The sequence below is a fragment of the Hyperolius riggenbachi genome, chromosome 11, assembly GCF_040937935.1.
Source record: "Hyperolius riggenbachi isolate aHypRig1 chromosome 11, aHypRig1.pri, whole genome shotgun sequence".
NCBI lineage: Eukaryota > Metazoa > Chordata > Amphibia > Anura > Hyperoliidae > Hyperolius > Hyperolius riggenbachi.
Window position 1 is genome coordinate 123,685,795 of NC_090656.1, and position 20,206 is coordinate 123,706,000.

The 20,206-nt window shown below is 44.1% G+C and overlaps 1 protein-coding gene across 2 annotated transcripts in view; it reads right to left on the bottom strand.

The window, feature by feature from the left end:
* Positions 1 to 359: 359 nt before the first annotated feature.
* LOC137537710 (mucin-5B-like) overlaps positions 360 to 20,206 on the bottom strand; it is a 192,995-nt gene continuing 173,148 nt past the window's right edge. Inside the window, exons 12-14 of one of the 2 annotated variants that reach the window (XM_068259648.1) lie at positions 15,785 to 15,811; positions 3,720 to 3,828; positions 360 to 707 (exon numbers count right to left, since the gene is read on the bottom strand). In XM_068259648.1, coding sequence (XP_068115749.1) covers positions 542 to 707; positions 3,720 to 3,828; positions 15,785 to 15,811 — 302 coding nt within the window. In that variant the 3' untranslated portion in view covers positions 360 to 541. The remainder of the gene's footprint in view (positions 708 to 3,719; positions 3,829 to 15,784; positions 15,812 to 20,206) is intronic. The other variant, XM_068259649.1, reaches the window with a different exon arrangement.

Here is a 20,206-nt window from a genome sequence, read left to right on the forward strand (position 1 = left end):
TAATATATTTTCAGTGGATTTCAGCTGTGTGACGCTGTGGATTTACTGAGTTTTTTTTTTAAATCAAGTTTTCAACAAATCTAACCCTGTAGATCTTCATTACATGATCTTTTTCTGTGACTGAAGTTTAGAATAGATTTGCATGCATTTTTTAAAGAGATCTGTGTCCTCTCTCTTGGTTCAAGGTGAGGTTATTGTTATCTAAGTATGTGATGAGTTCAGGCAAAAACGAACATTTGAAAATGTTAGGAAAAGACACAAATACACATTTCTTTGCAGCAAAGAAAAAAAAATGTTTTATTCAGTCATGTTACATAGTATTGCTATTGGTATTCACTGCATCAAAGTAATATGTGGAATAATGTTTGGTTATATTGGCTTGATATTAATTTGTAAACATTGTTGCATAATGACTCAACATGTATTAAACTATAGAAACCTTCTGTAACACATATATATAAATAGAAGTCATGATCTGGCTTGAACCATCATTAGCCCAGAGGTTTAGGTGGGACCATAGTGTCATTTCAGAACCAGTGTTCTATCCTTGGCACGTCACTGGTTCACATACACACTCCTCTATGTGATCATAGGTGTATGGTTCCGTTTTGCCATTCTGACAGTCGAGCTGGATTGTCCTGGGAGTTATCTTTGTTTCCTTGCAGCAAGAACAGGTCCGTACCATTCTCTGAGTTTTAAAGGAAAACCTGGAAAGTTGAGATAGAGACCAGACTGTATAATTTAAGTGGAATGTAACTACCTTTCTACTTTGTAATTTTATCCTTTCCATTCTTCACTAGTCGCAACACTAAAGCTCCTTGCACACTAAGCTCATTGCATCACAATGGAGAATATAATTGTATCCCAACGATGCAAAGATATTGCTATGGGCTATTCCTAGTTATAGTGGCTAATATAGAGCTCCATCAACATCCCAACATTGGCTGGTTTTACAGCTGTTACAGGCAAATAGGCCTTTAGGCGTCGCCGATAGGCGTCAGAAAGGTGTCTCTCCCAGCACTGACTAACGTCAAAAGGCGTCAAGTCCTAGGGGCGGAGATTACAGTGGCTTGCAAAAGTATTCGGCCCCCTTGATGTTTTCTACATTTTGTCACATTACTGCCACAAACATGAATCAATTTTATTGGAATTCCACATGAAAGACCAATACAAAGTGGTGTACAGTGAGAAGTGGAACGAAAATCATACATGATTCCAAACATTTTTTACACATCAATAACTGCAAAGTGAGGTGTGCGTAATTATTCAGCCCCCTTTGGTCTGAGTACAGTCAGTTGCCCATAGACATTGCCTGATTCGTGCTAATGGCTAAATAGAGTGCACCTGTGTGTACTCTAATGTCAGTACAAATACAGCTGCTCTGTGATGACTTCAGAGGTTGTCTAAGAGAATATTGGGAGCAACAGCACCATGAAGTCCAAAGAACACACCAGACAGGTCAGGGATACAGCTATTGAGAAATGTAAAGCAGGCTTAGGCTACAAAAAGATTTCCAAAGCCTTTAACATCCCACGGAGCACTGTTCAAACGATCATTCAGAAATGGAAGGAGTATGGCACAACTGTAAACCTACCAAGACAAGGCTGTCCACCTAAACTCACAGGCCGAACAAGGAGAGCGCTGATTAGAAATGCAGTCAAGAGGCCCATGGTGACTCTGGACGAACTGCAGAGATCTACAGCTCAGGTGGGGGAATCTGTCCATAGGAAAACTATTAGTCATGCACTGCACAAAATTGGCCTTTATGGAAGAGTGGCAAGAAGAAAGCCATTGTTAACAGAAAAGCATAAGAAGTCCCGTTTGCAGTTTGCCACAAGCCATGTGGGGGACACAGCAAACATGTGGAAGAAGGTGATTTGGTCAGATGAGACCAAAACTGAACTTTTTGGCCAAAATGCAAAACGCTATGTGTGGCGGAAAACACTGCGCATCACTCTGAACACACCACACTGTCAAATATGGTGGTGGCAGTATCATGCTCTGGGGGTGCTTCTCTTCAGCAGGGACAGGAAAGCTGGTCAGAGTTGATGGGAAGATGGATGGAGCCAAATACAGAGCAATCTTGGAAGAAAACCTCTTGGAGACTGCAAAAGACTTCAGACTGGGGAGGAGGTTCACCTTCCAGCAGGACAATGACCCTAAACATAAAGCCAGGGCAACAATGGAATGGTTTAAAACAAAACATATCCATGTGTTAGAATGGCTCAGTCAAAGTCCAGATCTAAATCTAATCAAAAATCTGTGGCAAGATCTGAAAACTGCTGTTCACAAACGCTGTCCATCTAATCTGACTGAGCTGGAGCTGTTTTGCAAAGAAAATTGGGCAAGGATTTCAGTCTCTAGATGTGCAAAGCTGGTAGAGACATACCCTAAAAGACTGGCAGCTGCAATTGCAGCAAAAGGTAGTTCTACAAAGTATTGGCACAGGGGTGCTGAATAATTATGCACACCTCACTTTGCAGTTAATTATTTGTAAAAAATGTTTGGAATCATGTATGATTTTCATTCCACTTCTCACGTGTACACCACTTTGTATTGGTCTTTCACGTGGAATTCCAATAAAATTGATTCATGTTTGTGGCAGTAATGTGACAAAATGTGGAAAACTTCAAAGGGCCGAATACTTTTGCAAACCACTGTACAATTAATGTTATTCAGACTTACCAGTATAGTGTCCAGGTCACGATAAGCGCCTCTGTACTGGTAAGTCTGGAAATGGCTGTTTAAATACCGATGTGGGTGTGAGTAGCCCAATCACATGGTTAGTGGGGGCCTGGGGGTGGGGGCTGAGTGATAGGCAGGTAATAGTATCATATGGGTAGGGAGAAGGCAGAAGAGGGGGGCGTGTCCATGGACCAATGGGAGCTCGAGAAGGGATTATGTAAGAAAAACTGAGTCAATCCCTTGAGGGAATTGGATTATGTAAACTGTGAACCATTGACAATAGGGCCACATGCAATTCCGGGTGATAAGAATATTGTTGTATTCAAACATCTTATGCCCTAAAGGTACATACACATGTCCAACAAAGTACATGACCAACACCACAAAATGACCAACTCCATGAAAAACCATTTACATGACTTGTATTTTCCACACACAAACCAGCTAAACAACCAACTCATTAACCTCCCTGGCGGTAGCAGTTTCATAGGCTGTACGCAGTTTCATGGTTTTAATAAAATGTAATTTAAATGCTTTAGCAAACACTTCGCTAGCTAACTATGCCTCCCAAGCCCCGCCGCACCTCTTTGATCCCCCCGATCGCTGCCGGCAATATTTACCCCTTCGCGATCCAGCGAGAGCCGCAGCTTCACCAAGCAGCTTCACTAGTTGCTATGGCGATGATCGGACATGACGTCATGAGCAGTCCCGATCCTCCCCATAGCGAAGCCTGGAGCTTATTGGGAGGCTGCACCACCACGAGATCCCTGGGGGGTACGTATAACGGCGGCGATCGGAGGGGGGGATCGGAGGAGAGCGGAGGGACTTGGAGGGCATGGTTAGCTAGCAAAGTGCTAGCTTAACCATATGATACACATCTTCATTAGACGACAGCAGTAAAGCTTGCTTTGTAATTGATATACTACTGGCATAGTCCAATACCATTCTGACTTTTGACTGACACATTTGAAATAAAATAATTACTGTAAATACAAAATGAAAGAATATTATTTGACAATGTTTTGGAGACTTACTCTGAGTACGTGGTGCAATGTCCAAGGCAATAATTCACAGTTAAAGTTTTAGAAGCACTGCATTCACCTTTCGTTATATTGACATTCTGTGCCTCAAGCTTGCACTCATCTGAGTGAATAAATAAGCAAATAAATAAATTACAGATAATATCAACAATAAACATAGGAATTTGCCGTATTGCTTAACAGCTTACAAAAAATGTCCCTTACTTAGGCTCACTATATTATATATATATATATATATATATATATATATATATATATATATATATATATATATATATATATATATACACACACACACACACACACACACACACACAGTGGGTTGCAAAAGTATTCGGCCCCCTTGAAGTTTTCCACATTTTGCCACATTACTGCCACAAACATGCATCAATTTTATTGGCATTCCACGTGAAAGACCAATACAAAGTGGTGTACACGTGAGAAGTGGATCGAAAATCATACATCATTCCAAACATTTTTTACAAATAAATAACTGCAAAGTGGGGTGTGCGTAATTATTCGGTCCCCTGAATCAATAGTTTGTAGAACCACCTTTTGCTGCAATTACAGGTGCCAGTCTTTTAGGGTATGTCTCTACCAGCTTTGCACATCTAGAGACTGAAATCCTTGCCCATTCTTCTCTGCACAACAGCTCCAGCTCAGTCAGATTAGATAGACAGCGTTTGTGAACAGCAGTTTTCAGATCTTGCCACAGATTCTCGATTGGATTTAGATCTGGACTTTGACTGGGCCCTTCTAACACATAGATATGTTTTGTTTTAAACCATTCCATTGTTGCCCTGGCTTTATGTTTAGGTAATTGTCCTGCTGGAGGGTGAACCTCCGCCCCAGTCTCAAGTCTTTTGCAGTCTCCAAGAGGTTTTCTTCCAAGATTGCCCTGTATTTGGCTCCATCCATCTTCCCATCAACTCTGACCATCTTTCTTGTCCCTGCTGAAGAGATGCACCCATCGAGCATGATGCTGCCACCACCATATTTGACAGTGGGGATGGTGTGTTCAGTGTGATGTGCAGTGTTAGTTTTCTGCCACACATAGCGTTTTGCATTTGGCCAAAAAGTTCCATTTTGGTCCCATCTGACCAGAGCACCTTCTTCCACATGGTTGCTCTGTCCCCCACATGGCTTGTGGCAAACTGCAAACAGGACTTCTTATGTTTTCTGTTAACAATGGCTTTCTTCTTGCCACTCTTCCATAAAGGCCAACTTTGTACAGTGCATGGCTAATAGTTGTCCTATGAACAGAGTCTCCCACCTGAGCTGTAGATCTCTGCAGCTCGTCCAGAGTCACCATGGGCCTCTTGACTGCATTTCTGATCAGCGCTCTCCTTGTTCGGCCTGTGAGTTTAGGTGGATGGCCTTGTCTTGGTAGGTTTACAGTTGTGCCATACCCCTTCCATTTCTGAATAATCGCTTGAACAGTGCTCTGTGGAAATTTGGAAATCTTTTTGTAGCCTAAGCCTGCTTTAAATTTCTCAGTAACTTGATCCCTGACCTGTCTTGTGTGTTCTTTGGACTTCACGGTGTTGTTTCTCCCAATATTCTCTTAGACAACCTCTGAGGCCCTCACAGAGCAGCTATATTTGTACTGACATTAGATTACACAGAGGTGCACTCTATTTAGTCATTAGCACTCTTCAGGCAATGTCTATAGGCAACTGACTGCACTCAGATCAAAGGGGGCCGAATAATTATGCAAACACCACTTTGCAGTTATTTATTTGTAAAAAAATGTTTGGAATCGTGTATGATTGTCGTTCCACTTCTCACGTGTACACCACTTTGTGTTGGTCTTTCATGTGGAATTCCAATAAAATTGATTCATGTTTGTGGCAGTAATATGACAAAATGTGGAAAACTTCAAGGGGGCTGAATACTTTTGCAACCCACTGTGTGTATGTGTGTGTGTGTGTATATATATATATATATATATATATATATATATATATATATATATATATATATATATATATATATATATATATATATATATATATATATATATAGAGTGAGCCAGTGGGATGCGAAAGTATGAGCAACCTTGTTAACCGTCATGATTTTCCTTTAAAATAATAATAATAATAATAATATGGTAGGACATTAGACTATGACTATGGTAGGATTAGATTGTGAGCTCCTCTGAGGACAGTCAGGCAGTGACAGGACTATGTATTCTGTAAAGTGCTGCAGGAGATGTCAGTGGAATATAAATACATAATAATAATATGGTAGGTCATTAGACTATGACAAGATTAGATTGTGAGCTCCTCCGACAGTGACATGACTATGTACTCTGTAAAGTGCTGCAGAAGATGTTAGGGCTATACAAATACATAGTAGTAATATGGTAGGACATTAGAATATAACTATGGTAGGATTAGATTGTGAGCTTCTCTGATAGTCAGTGACATGACTATGTACTCTGTAAAGTGCTGCAGAAGTTGTTAAGATGTTAAGGCTATACAAATACATAACAATACGGGAGAACAATAGCATATGACTATGTTAGGATTATAGTGTGAATTTGTGTGTGTGTGTGTGTGTGTGTGTGTGTGTGTGTGTGTGTGTGTGTGTGTGTGTGTGTGTGTGTGTGTGTGTGTGTGTGTGTGTGTGTGTGTGAGAGAGAATTTCTGTGTGTGTGTGTGTGTGTGTGTGTGTGTGTGTGTGTGTGTGTGTGTGTGTGTGTGTGTGAGAATTTCTGTGTGTGTGTGTGTGTGTGTGTGTGTGTTTCTGCATTATGTCACACACACACTGAGGTTACAGGACTGCATGCTGATTCTTACTGCGGATGGTGCAAATATCCCCAGGCAGCCCAGAGCAGATGACACACATCTTCAAAGTTCATACCTTGCTCTGTGTCTGGCTGCCGTTATCTGGGGAGAGACGCTAAGAAGTCAGGGGGGGCAGCGGGGGCTGAAGGGTGAACAGTGCACGCTGCTGTTTTCCTCTCTGCCCCACAGCTGCTGCTGTTTCCTGGACGGGGTTTAAAGGGGCGGGCTTGCTGGCTGCCTGACTCATTGGCTGGAGAGTGGCACCAGCATACGAATCAGCGTTACTGATTGGAGGGCAGGGGAAGGAGGAAATAGAAGCCTGAGGCTTTTTACAGAGCTGCCACTGGGGACCAAGTTGCCTGTAACTGCGGGGCGCACATGCGCACACAAGATCACGGCAGTGTGTTGACTTTTTAGACGGACGCATGTCCCTAAGTACGGGCAGGTACGGACAGGGTAAATTTAACTTCATATGTACGGACTGCCCGTACTTTGACGGACTGTTGGCAACACTGGGCTTAAAGTAAACCAGCATGCACAGAAGGCCATAACTGTCACAACTTAGCCTGTTACCAGGGCTGACTGCGGCTGAACAGCAGACCCTGGGAGGACGGCGAGGTTCTCACACATGCTTATGGGGCTGGAGGAAGCCCCGGGTAAGTATTGTTTTTTCCTATTCAGTCAGCTCTGGTACACTTTAAAGGGAACCTAAACTGAGAAGGATATGGATTTTTCCTTTTAAAATAATACCAGTTGCCTGAATCGCTTGCTGATCCTGTGTGTCTTATATTTTTAGCCACAGCCCCTGAACAAGCATGCAGATCAGGTACTCTGACTGAAGTCAGACTGGATTAGCTGCATGCTTGTTTCAGGGTGTGATTCAGCCACTATTGCAGCCACAGAGATCAGCTGGACTGCCAGGCAACTGGTATTGTTTAACCACTTGAGGACCTAGGGCTTTCTACCCCTTAAGGACCGGCCACTTTTTTTCCATTCAGACCACTGCAGCTTTCACGGTTTATTGCTCGCTCATACAACCTACCACCTAAATGAATTTTGGCTCCTTTTCTTGTCACTAATAAAGCTTTCTTTTGGTGCTATTTGATTGCTCCTGCGATTTTTACTTTTTATTATATTCATCAAAAAAGACATGAATTTTGGCAAAAAAATGATTTTTTTAACTTTCTGTGCTGACATTTTTCAAATAAAGTAAAATTTCTGTATACATGCAGCGCGAAAAATGTGGACAAACATGTTTTTGATTAAAAAAAACCCATTCAGTGTATATTTATTGGTTTGGGTAAAAGTTATAGCGTTTACAAACTATGGTGCAAAAAGTGAATTTTCCCATTTTCAAGCATCTCTGACTTTTCTGACCCCCTGTCATGTTTCATGAGGGGCTAGAATTCCAGGATAGTATAAATACCCCCCAAATGACCCCATTTTGGAAAGAAGACATCCCAAAGTATTCACTGAGAGGCATAGTGAGTTCATAGAAGATATTATTTTTTGTCACAAGTAAGCGGAAAATGACACTTTGTGAGAAAAAAAAAAAGTTTCCATTTCTTCTAACTTGCGACAAAAAAAAATGAAATCTGCCACGGACTCTTCATGCCCCTCTCTGAATACCTTGAAGGGTCTACTTTCCAAAATGGGATCATTTGTGGGGTGTGTTTACTGTCCTGACATTTTGGGGGGTGCTAAATTGTAAGCACCCCTGTAAAGCCTAAAGGTGCTCATTGGACTTTGGACCCCTTAGCGCAGTTAGGCTGCAAAAAAGTGCCACACATGTGGTATTGCCGTACTCAGGAGAAGTAGTATAATGTGTTTTGGGGTGTATTTTTACACATACCCATGCTGGGTGGGAGAAATATCTCTGTAAATGACAATTTGTTAATTTTTTTTACACACAATTGTCCATTTACAGAGATATTTCTCCCACTCAGCATGGGTATGTGTAAAAATACACCACAAAACACATTATACTACTTCTCCTGAGTACGGCGATACCACATGTGTGGCACTTTTTTGCACCCTAACTGCGCTAAAGGGCCCAAAGTCCAATGAGTACCTTTAGGATTTCACAGGTCATTTTGAGAAATTTCGTTTCAAGACTACTCCTCACGGTTTAGGGCCCCTAAAATGCCAGGGCAGTATAGGAACCCCACAAATGACCCCATTTTAGAAAGAAGACACCCCAAGGTATTCCGATAGTAGTATGGCGAGTTCATAGAAGATTTTATTTTTTGTCACAAGTTAGCGGAAAATGACACTTTGTGAAAAAACAATTAAAATCAATTTCCGCTAACTTTTGACAAAAAATAAAATCTTCTATGAACTCACCATACTCCTAACGGAATACCTTGGGGTGTCTTCTTTCTAAAATGGGGTCATTTGTGGGGTTCCTATACTGCCCTGGCATTTTAGGGGCCCTAAACCGTGAGGAGTAGTCTTGAAACGAAATATCTCAAAATGACCTGTGAAATCCTAAAGGTACTCATTGGACTTTGGGCCCTTTAGCGCAGTTAGGGTGCAAAAAAGTGCCACACATGTGGTATCGCCATACTCGGGAGAAGTAGTACAATGTGTTTTGGGGTGTATTTTTACACATACCCATGCTGGGTGGGAGAAATACCTCTGTAAATGGACAATTGTGTGTAAAAAAATCAAAAGATTGTCATTTACAGAGGTATTTCTCCCACCCAGCATGGGTATGTGTAAAAATACACCCCAAAACACATTGTACTACTTCTCCCGAGTACGGCGATACCACATGTGTGGCACTTTTTTGCACCCTAACTGCACTAAGGGGCCCAAAGTCCAATGAGTACCTTTAGGATTTCACAGGTCATTTTGCGACATTTGGTTTCAAGACTACTCCTCACGGTTTAGGGCCCCTAAAATGCCAGGGCAGTATAGGAACCCCACTAATGACCCCATTTTAGAAAGAAGACACCCCAAGGTATTCCGTTAGGAGTATGGTGAGTTCATAGAAGTTTTTATTTTTTTGTCACAAGTTAGCGGAAATTGATTTTAATAGTTTTTTTTCACAAAGTGTCATTTTCCGCTAACTTGTGACAAAAAATAAAATCTTCTATGAACTCACCATACTCCGTACGGAATACCTTTGGGTGTCTTCTTTCTAGAATGGGGTCATTTGTGGGGTTCCTATACTGCCCTGGCATTTTAGGGGCCCTAAACCGTGAGGAGTAGTCTTGAAACCAAATGTCGCAAAATGACCTGTGAAATCCTAAAGGTACTCATTGGACTTTGGGCCCCTTAGCGTACTTAGGGTGTAAAAAAGTGCCACACATGTGGTACCGCTGTACTCAGGAGAAGTAGTATAATGCGTTTTGGGGTGTATTTTTACACATACCCATGCTAAGTGGGAGAAATATCTCTGTAAATGACAATTGTTTGATTTTTTTACACACAATTGTCCATTTACATAGAAATTTCTCCCACCCAGCATGGGTATGTGTAAAAATACACCCCAAAACACATTATACTACTTTTCCTGAGTACGGCGGTACCACATGTGTGACACTTTTTTGCAGCCTAGGTGCGCTAAGGGGCCCAACGTCCTATTCACAGGTCATTTTGAAGCATTTGTTTTCTAGACTACTCCTCGCGGTTTAGGGCCCCTAAAATGCCAGGGCAGTATAGGAACCCCACAAGTGACCCCATTTTAGAAAGAAGACACCCCAAGGTATTCCGTTAGGTGTATGGCGAGTTCATAGAAGATTTTATTTTTTGTCACAAGTTAGTGAAAAATGACACTTTGTGAAAAAAAAAACAATAAAAATTAATTTCCGCTAACTTTTGACAAAAAATAAAATCTTCTATGAACTCGTCATACACCTAACATAATACCTTGGGGTGTCTTTTTTTCCTAAAATGGGGTCACTTTTACAGGCCCAAAACCGTGAGTAATCTGGAAACCAAATGTCTCAAAATGACTGTTCAGGGGTATAAGCATCTGCAAATTTTGATGACAGGTGGTCTATGAGGGGGCGAATTTTGTGGAACCGGTCATAAGCAGGGTGGCCTTTTAGATGACAGGTTGTATTGGGCCTGATCTGATGGAAGGAGTGCTAGGGGGGTGACAGGAGGTGATTGATGGGTGTCTCAGGGGGTGGTTAGAGGGGAAAATAGATGCAATCCATGCACTGGGGAGGTGATCGGAAGGGGGTCTGAGGGTTTGGCCGAGTGATCAGGAGCCCACACGGGGCAAATTGGGGCCTGATCTGATGGGTAGGTGTGCTAGGGGGTGACAGGAGGTGATTGATGGGTGTCTCAAGGTGTGATTAGAGGGGGGAATGGATGCAAGCAATGCACTGGCGAGGTGATCAGGGCTGGGGTCTGAGGGCATTCTGAGGGTGTGGGCGGGTGATTGAGTGCCCTAGGGGCAGATAGGGGTCTAATCTGATAGGTAGCAGTGACAGGGGGTGATTGATGGGTAATTAGTGGGTGTTTAGGGTAGAGAATAGATGGAAACACTGCGCTTGGGTGGTGATCTGATGTCGGATCTGCGGGCGATCTATTGGTGTGGGTGGGTGATCAGTTTGCCCGCAAGGGGCAGGTTAGGGGCTGATTGATGGGTGGCAGTGACAGCGGGTGATTGATGGGTGGCAGTGACAGGGGGTGATTGATGGGTGGCAGTGACAGGGGGTGATTGATGGGTGATTGATAGGTGATTGACAGGTAATCAGTGGGTTATTACAGGGGAGAACAGATGTAAATATTGCACTGGCGAATTGATAAGGGGGGGTCTGAGGGCAATCTGAGCGTGTAGGCGGGCAATTGGGTGCCTGCAAGGGGCAGATTAGGGTCTGATCTGATAGGTAACAGTGACAGGTGGTGATAGGGAGTGATTGATGGGTGATTGATGGGTAATTAGTGGGTGTTTAGAGGAGAGAATAGATGGAAACACTGCGCTTGGGTGGTGATCTGATGTCGGATCTGCGGGCGATCTATTGGTGTGGGTGGGTGATCAGATTGCCCGCAAGGGGCAGGTTAGGGGCTGATTGTTGGGTGGCAGTGACAGGGGGTGATTGATGGGTGATAGGTGATTGGCAGGTGATTGACAGGTGATCAGTGGGTTATTACAGGGAAGGACAGATGTAATTAATGCACTGGCGAATTGATAAGGGGGGGGGGGGGGGTCTGAGGGCAATCTGAGCGTGTGGGCGGGTGATTGGGTGCCCGCAAGGGGCAGATTAGGGTCTGATCTGATAGGTAACAGTGACAGGTGGTGATAGGGGGTGATTGATGGGTAATTAGTGGGTGTTTAGAGAAGATAACAGATGAAAACGATACATTTGGGAGGTAATCTGACGGCGGGTTTGCGGGCGATCTAATGGTGTGGGTGGGTGATCAGATTGCCCGCAAGGGGCAGGTTAGGGGCTGATTGATGGGTGGCAGTGACAGGGGGTGACAGGGGGTGATTGATGGGTGATAGGTGATTGGCAGGTGATTGACAGGTGATCAGTGGGTTATTACAGGGAAGAACAGATGTAATTAATGCACTGGTGAATTGATAAGGGGGGGTCAGAGGGCAATCTGAGCGTGTGGGCGGGTGATTGGGTGCCCGCAAGGGGCAGATTAGGGTCTGATCTGATAGGTAAAAGTGACAGGTGGTGATAGGGGGTGATTGATGGGTAATTAGTGGGTGTTTAGAGGAGAGAATAGATGTAAACAATGGATTTGGGAGGTGATCTGATGTCGGATCTGTGGGCGATCTATTGGTGTGGGGGGGTGATCAGATTGCCCGCAAGGGGCAGGTTAGGGGCTGATTGATGGGTGGCAGTGACAGGGGGTGATTGATGGGTGATTGACGGGTGATTTACAGGTGATTGACAGGTGATCAGGGGGATAGATGCATACAGTAAACAGGGGGGGGTGGTCTGGGGGGGGGGTCTGGGGAGAATCTGAGGGGTGGGGGGTGATCAGGAGGGGGCAGGGAGCAGGGGGGGGGGATAAAAAAAAATAGCGTTGACAGATAGTGACAGGGAGTGATTGATGGGTGATTAGGGGGGTGATTGGGTGCAAACAGGGGTCTGGGGGGTGGGCAGGGGGGGGGTCTGATGGGTGCTGTGGGCGATCTGGGGCAGGGGGGGGAGAAATCAGTGTGCTTGGGTGCAGACTAGGGTGGCTGCAGCCTGCCCTGGTGGTCCCTCGGACACTGGGACCACCAGGGCAGGAGGCAGCCTGTATAATACACTTTGTAAACATTACAAAGTGTATTATACACTTTGTATGCGGCGATCGCGGGGTTAACATCCCGCCGGCGCTTCCGTATAGCCGGCGGGATGTTGCGGCGAGAGAGCGGTGACAGGCGCCGGCGGAGGATCGTGTCACGGATGACGCGATCGCTCCGCCCATGCCCTTAAATGGACCGCCGCCTCTGTGGGTGAGCCGGTCCTTAAGGGCTCCACTTCCCGGCCGCCTCTGTGCGTTAGGCGGTCAGGAAGTGGTTAACAGGAAACATCCATATCACTCTCAGTTAAGGTTCCCTTTAAGCAGTTAATAGCAAAGCCCCCATACATGCCAGATCCAAATGTGCTAGGTATGTTAAGAAGAACAGTAGAAACAGGATAAAATATTATTTCAAAAAGACTGTCGTTTTTGAGAAAATAGTTTTTAAAGTTACGAAAATAATTTTTTTTTATATGCGGTTAAATGACAGATAATGTATCTACTCATCGGTAGGGACAATTTTATCAACAGAAAGAGAAGTGATTTTGTTGTCGGGGTTTACTGGTGGTCAGTACACAGTGTGTAACTACCACCTGTAAACCGGGGGTACATTTCTAGCTTGTGTGGGCGCTTTGCTAATAACCTCTAATCTCGGCGGTAGTCTTCAAAGCAGTTAAGCCCCCAAATCTGCTAGTGAATTTTTGAAAATGTGTAAAAGCAAATTCTCATGCAAAAACACATCATTTTTCACAAAAAGGCTCACTAAGCGAAAATAGGCCAATTTGCTGCAAGATCAAACTTAAAAATGTGCGCACTCATTCATAATCTAAAATTTGACAATCATTTTTTTCATTGGGATTAAGTATCTAATTTTAGTACTTATATGACAAACAGAATAGTTTCAGGTCATATTTAGGCCATTCATCAGTCAAAAGGATTCACAAACTTATACATGCCACCCATTACTGATCAGTTAATCATCTAGATATCACAGAAAATAATTAATTTAGGGTTACCGAAGACACTGGTTACAACAAGAAAAAAAAAGTGATTTCCAAGGTTGCTCAGCAGGATTCCGAATGCGAAGTTTACCCGAAAATTCGGGTGATTTTTCAGGTTTGCCGAATGCGAACCCAAACAGTTCAAATCATGCCAAATCCGAATGCGAAGTTTCCCGAATGTGCGCACTCGAATACGGCCGGATGGCGCGGTAGGTTCGGGTTCGGCTTCGGGATTCGGGGATGACGTCATTGGGCCAATCAGAAGTCCTCCAGCCGAGGCAACCCTAGCAACCAATCAGAGGAGGGGAGCCTGGCTGGATGGTGTAAAGTGGCTGCATGGTGTAATGGTTAAGGGCTCTGCCTCTGATGCAGGAGACCAGGGTTCGAATCTCGGCTCTGCCTGTTCAGTAAGCCAGCACCTATTCAATAGGGGACCTTGGGCAAGTCTCCCTAACACTGCTACTGCCTATAGAGCGCGTCCTAGTGGCTGCAGCTCTGGCGCTTTGAGTCCGCCAGGAGAAAAGCGCAATACAAATGTTATTTGTCTTGTCTTTTCTCCCCTGCTCTATATAAGTTGGCGGCGATCTTGCGGAGCCATGTACTTGTGTGAATGTGCTGGTACTGAGAGATTCTCCAGTGCTGTGCTGCGTCTTAGCAAGTGCATTCCACTGCTAAACCTAGCGTTTTGCTTCCTAAACACCTCCTAAACACATTGATTGTAGTCTTATATAGTTAGCTAGTAATTTGATTGTTTGTCGTCAGCTAGTGTATAGTGTATACTGTGCTAGGCTAGTGTTAGTCTGTGTGCAGGCTTGGCCTGCTAGCCTAGGGCAGCCTTAGCCTACTACTAGCTTAGGAAGGGTAGGGATTCTAGTTAGTTGTGTACTAGTGTAGTTAATTATTTAGTACTGCTGTAGTCTGTTAGTTTATTAGCTTCAGTACTGTGTTAGTTAGTTACTGACTGTGTACACTGTACAGGCCAGCAAACCTGTTGTGATCTGTGACAGTCATCAGCCCGACCCTATTGATTGATTGCGTCTGACCGTGTGTGGCCGACTGTATTTGTCACCAACTGTCTGCGCCGCACAACTTCGTTATTTGAAGTACGCAAGGGATTTTTTAGTTACCTGCGTACGACTACTAGTACCCGTTCAGTTAATTTTTTGTACTGTTAGTGTGCGATTTTATTAGCTTCTGTACTGTGTGTAATAAATAATAGTTAGTCACATCACAGGCCAGCATCCATTGAGTGACCTGTGACTGTCACCTGCCCGACCGAATTGGTTGATTGTGTGCGTCTGACCGACTTTAATTGTATTTGTCACCAACTGTCTGCGCTGGTATCACTCACCCAGTGATACCCTTGACTTACGTTGTACTGTGCTAACTGCTCACTGGTATTAGTCATCTCATTAGCCAGTGATTCACTTCAGTTACTGTTTACAGACAGTCAGACTACCACTGCAGTTCATTCACCATGTTTCGTGAGCCCATCATGAGTTTCTCACAGACCTCCGCTGTGAGCAGCAATCCCAACAGCAGCAACAGCCAACGCCCCACACAAGTTATGACATCCACCCCTGCAGCCAGTGGTCAGCAGCCCTCCCTGAACGAGAGTGTTGTGTCCCTCGGTCCGGCGTCTGGGCAATTGAGACAATACATTGCCTGCTGCCAGTGCCACACGTCCCTCCTCCTCCTACTGCTGCTGTATTTATCCTCCTGCTGTCAGTGGTCCCACCGCCAGGGTCCACACAATACATTGCCTGCTGCTAATGCCGTACGTCACTTTTTTGTTTTGTTTTTTTAATTACACCTATTTCAATGTAATTTCCCTTTAAAAAAAAAACGCATCCGAATTCCCGAACACAAATTTTTTACCAAATTTTGTTACCGACACCTGAACCGAATCTGAGTCGACTTTCGTGGACGAAGGTGAATTCGAATCCGAATGTCATGTGGACCCGAATTCAAATGTACCCGAACCGAATTTTGGTACATCTGAGCAAGCCTGGTGATTTCTGCTGTTATTCATTTAATACTGTTATTGAAGCAAAACAGGTCCATGACTTACCTTTTTTGGTAGTGAAATCAGAATCATCTATTGAGAATAACACAATTTCATTTATTCAGAATTTTGTAACATTGGTATCCGCCAGAATTTAGTCTTATATTGTTATTAAGATTAAAAAGTTTTTAGATATCTGAAGTTATTGATTTGTCTTTACCTGTATTAATTTCTGAGTATTATTTTATGACCTGCTGTTCATGTTATGAATGATCCATGTGCACCTATTATGTTACAGAAGAAATGCAACATACAAAGTTCATTACAGAAAAAAAGGCACTGATAGTTTTAGGGTTGTAATAACGGTACCAGACTTGAGTTTAAAGAGAACCTGAGGTGAAATTCAGGCCAAAAATCTATTACTTACCCAAGAAGAGGGAACCCTCTGGACCCTCCAGAACCGATTGTGCCACAGAGACTGTGTACCACAAAAACAGTGCACGCAGTTGCTGTTGAATGATTTTATGGGGATGTATATGTGTCTTTTGGAGGGAGGAAGTAAGTATGCTCCAAGAAGTTTTAGCATGTAGTGTTGGTGGTATAATGGTGAGGATAGCTGCCTTCCAAGCAGTAGACCTGGGTTCGATTCCTGGCCAATGTATGTGAGCTGGCTTTTGACATCCTACAATTCCCTAAGTAAGCTCATTTTTCTCTTGGGTATATCACAATGGTACATGCTAGGCTGGCTTCAGCATGTAGCATTGTAGTGAGTAGTGTTGGTGGTATAATGGTGAGGATAGCTGCCTTCCAAGCAGTAGACCTGGGTTCGATTCCTGGCCAATGTATGTGAGCTGGTTTTTGACATCCTACAATTCCCTGGAAGACAAGACAAGACAGGAGGAGAGGGAGGGAGGAGGAAGAAAAAGGACCAGAGGAACAGCCAACAGGTGCTATGGGCTACCATTTAGCATGAACAAGGTTTCATTTGCGATTACTTTAATGTTTCCGCCGGAATAAGGAATTATGCGGAATTTCGCAAAATGTCATAGCGACGGAATTTAGCGCTGGCGGAATACGCAAATTCCGGCAGAACGGAATTTGCTCTTTCCGATTATCCCTAGTCATCTGCTCCAATGAGCCATCTGCAAATAGAGGGAGAAAAACTAGAAGTTGTAACAGATTTCATCTTTCTGGGATTGAAGATCTCTGCAGATGGTGACTGCAGACATGAGGTTAAGAGATGCTCGTTGCTTGGAAGTAAAGTTATAGCAAGTTTGGATAAGATACTAAAGTATACATATGACACTTTACCAACAAAGATCTGGATAGTTAACCTCCTGAGCGGTATGGACGAGCTCAGCTCGTCCATCACCGCCGGAGGCTGCCGCTCAGGCCCTGCTGGGCCGATTTTTATCAAATAAAGTGCAGCACACGCAGCCGGCACTTTGCCAGCCGCGTGTGCTGCCTGATCGCCGCCGCTCTGCGGCGATTCGCCGCGAGCTGCGGCGAAAGAGGGCCCCCCTAGCCGCCTGAGCCCTGCGCAGCCGGAACAAAAAGTTCCGGCCAGCGCTAAGGGCTGGATCGGAGGCGGCTGACGTCAGGACGTCGGCTGACGTCCATGACGTCACTCCGCTCGTCGCCATGGCGACGATCTAAGCAAAACAAGGAAGGCCGCTCATTGCGGCCTTCCTTGTTTATTATGGGCGCCGGAGGCGATCGGAAGAACGCCTCCGGAGCGCCCTCTAGTGGGCTTTCATGCAGCCAACTTTCAGTTGGCTGCATGAAATAGTTTTTTTTCAATTAAAAAAAAACCCTCCCGCAGCCTCCCTGGCGATCTCAATAGAACGCCGAGGAGGTTAAAGCTACTGTATGATCTTTCCAGCAGTAACATATGGCTGTGAACGTTGGACTATAAATAAGGTCATGCATGCTAAAACCGATGGTGTGGAGAAAACCACTGAGCTTTCCCTGACCTGCTTGAAGATTTAAAGAGAGTCTGAAGCGAGAATAAATCTCGCTTCAGACCTCATAAATAGCAGGGGCACGTGTGCCCCTGCTAAAACGGCGCTATAGCGCGGCTTAACGGGGGTCCCTTCACCCCCAAATCCCCCTCGATACACCCGGGGAGCGCTTCCTGGTTGGGGCAGGGCTAACCGCTGCAGCCCTGCCCCACGCGCGTCTGTCAGCGCGTATCTCCGCCTCTCCCCCGCCCCTCTCAGTCTTCCTTCACTGAGAGGGGCGGGGGAGAGGCGGCGATGCGCCGCTGACAGACGCGACTGGAGGCAGGGCTGCAGCCGTTAGCCCTGCCTCCAGGAAGGGAAATTCTGCGACCTTTCTACGACACACTTTTGCGGGGGGTGGGTTGGGGGTGAAGGGACCCCCGTTTAGCCGCGGGATAGTGGCGTTTTAGCAGGGGCACATGTGCCCCTGCTATTTATGAGCTCTGAAGCGAGATTTATTCTCGCTTCAGAGTCTCTTTAACTAATACTTAAATAAATAATGCCAGAGTGGTCACTAGAAGGGCTGATACTACTATTAAAACTCAAATACTTTGGTCACATAATGAGAAGACCGGAATCTTTGGAAAAAAATCCTTGATGCTTGTAAAATAAATTGAGGGCAAAAGAAGAGGATGGCAGAGGCTAAAACAGATAGACAGCATATGTGAAGCTATGAACATGCCTATGCAACAGCTGAAAGAATGAGTGATTGACAGAGACATCTGGCATGCAGAAGTACATATGGTTAGGAACAGTCAACTGAATAAATGAAGAAGAGGAGATACAGTATAAACATAGCCATGCTGTAAGAGGATATCAGCCTGCTACAGTCACGTCAACATAGTACAGGTGGGCAATGAATAACAGTGCAATTAATTATGCATACAGAAAGCCTGGAGGTTGTGGGCAATCTTACACCAAGAAGAGAAGTTTGAATTCTTTTCTTTCATCAAATGGCAACCACATCTTATATTAATAGTGGGAGCAGCATTTTTGAGTAAATTGTACAGTTGTGTGGATTTTTCCTTACTCTGTATTAAGTTACAGAGAGGTTTAATAGGTTGAACATGATGGATGTCTGCATTTTATTTTCAATCTTGATAACTATAGAAATATGCAACTTGACACCACTAAAATAATATATTTTTTTTTTTTATCGTTTATAAAAATCTAGAGTTATGCAGGAGATCCGCTCACAAATTGATGTCATCTTAAATGAGGTGAACTTAAATGATGAGGTGGACAGCATGGTGGCATAGTGGTTAACTGTCACCTTGCAGCGGTGGGTGCCTGGTTCGAATCTCAGCCAGGGCACTATCTGCACAGAGTTTGTATATTCTCTCTCTGTTTGTGTAGGTTTCTTCTGGACGCTACTGTTTCTTCTCACATCCCAAATTCCCCAAACATACAGATAGGTTAATTGGCTTCCCCCGATACATACCATACATAGACATATGACTATGGTAGCAATTCTATTGTGACTGAGAAAACTTGTTGGAGGCACCCAGAATAGAATTATCTTAAATCATAAGGTATAGGAGTAATTCAGTCTTACCTCCATAAATGTACAAACCATATGAGTAAAAGTTTTTAATGATGCACAAAAAAAGACAATACATTTCACGGGTACTGGCCTGTTTCCTCAGGTCAATTACAAAGTGCCTAAGTCTGTAGTAGTCACAGCTGTGGGTGTCTTTCTTTTTTGTGAAAAAGAGGCGCCCACAGCTGTGACTGCTACAGACTTAGGCACTTTGTTATTGACCTGAGGAAGAAGGCCAGTACCTGTGAAACGCGCTGTCTTTTTGTGCATCATTAAAAACTATTATATGGTTTGTCCGTGTATGGAGGTAAGTAGAATTACTCCTATACCTTATGATTTAAGTTAATTATATTCTGGACAGGGGTGCTTGGATACCCCTTTTCAAAATCCAGGTTGACCCGGATCCGGATACCCAGATATCCGGGTCCAGACCGGATATCCGGATCCGAACTGGTGGGTATGCGATTAAAATCGGGTATCCAACCCTACTATCCGGGGTATCCGGGCAAATTCGTATATCCAGGTAGAAAACCCGGAAGTGGCCCTTTAAACTGCTTTAAAAACGTTTTAGAGGGTATTTGAGGCATGTAGCATCGTTCTCTTTTAATTAGCAATAGAATCATACAAGGCGTACATTGGAAAAAGATACGAAGTTATATATACGAGTAGCTCACAATACAAAGCATATAAAGCTCATATGTATATTGGTAACACATATAGAGTCAAATATTGGGGACTTTACATAATAGTAGGACTCAAGGTCATCATAGTAGATCAGTGTCATTTGTTAGTTTGATCTAGAGTCACTGGCCATTGATGCCATCTGTGAACGATGGGAGTAGTTAGAGCCCCAATTGAAGGTGCTATTGATCTAATGCTTGGTATGAAAACAAAATAACTAGTTTTAACTGAGACAAAACTTTTCTGCGCTGCTCACACCAGGACACC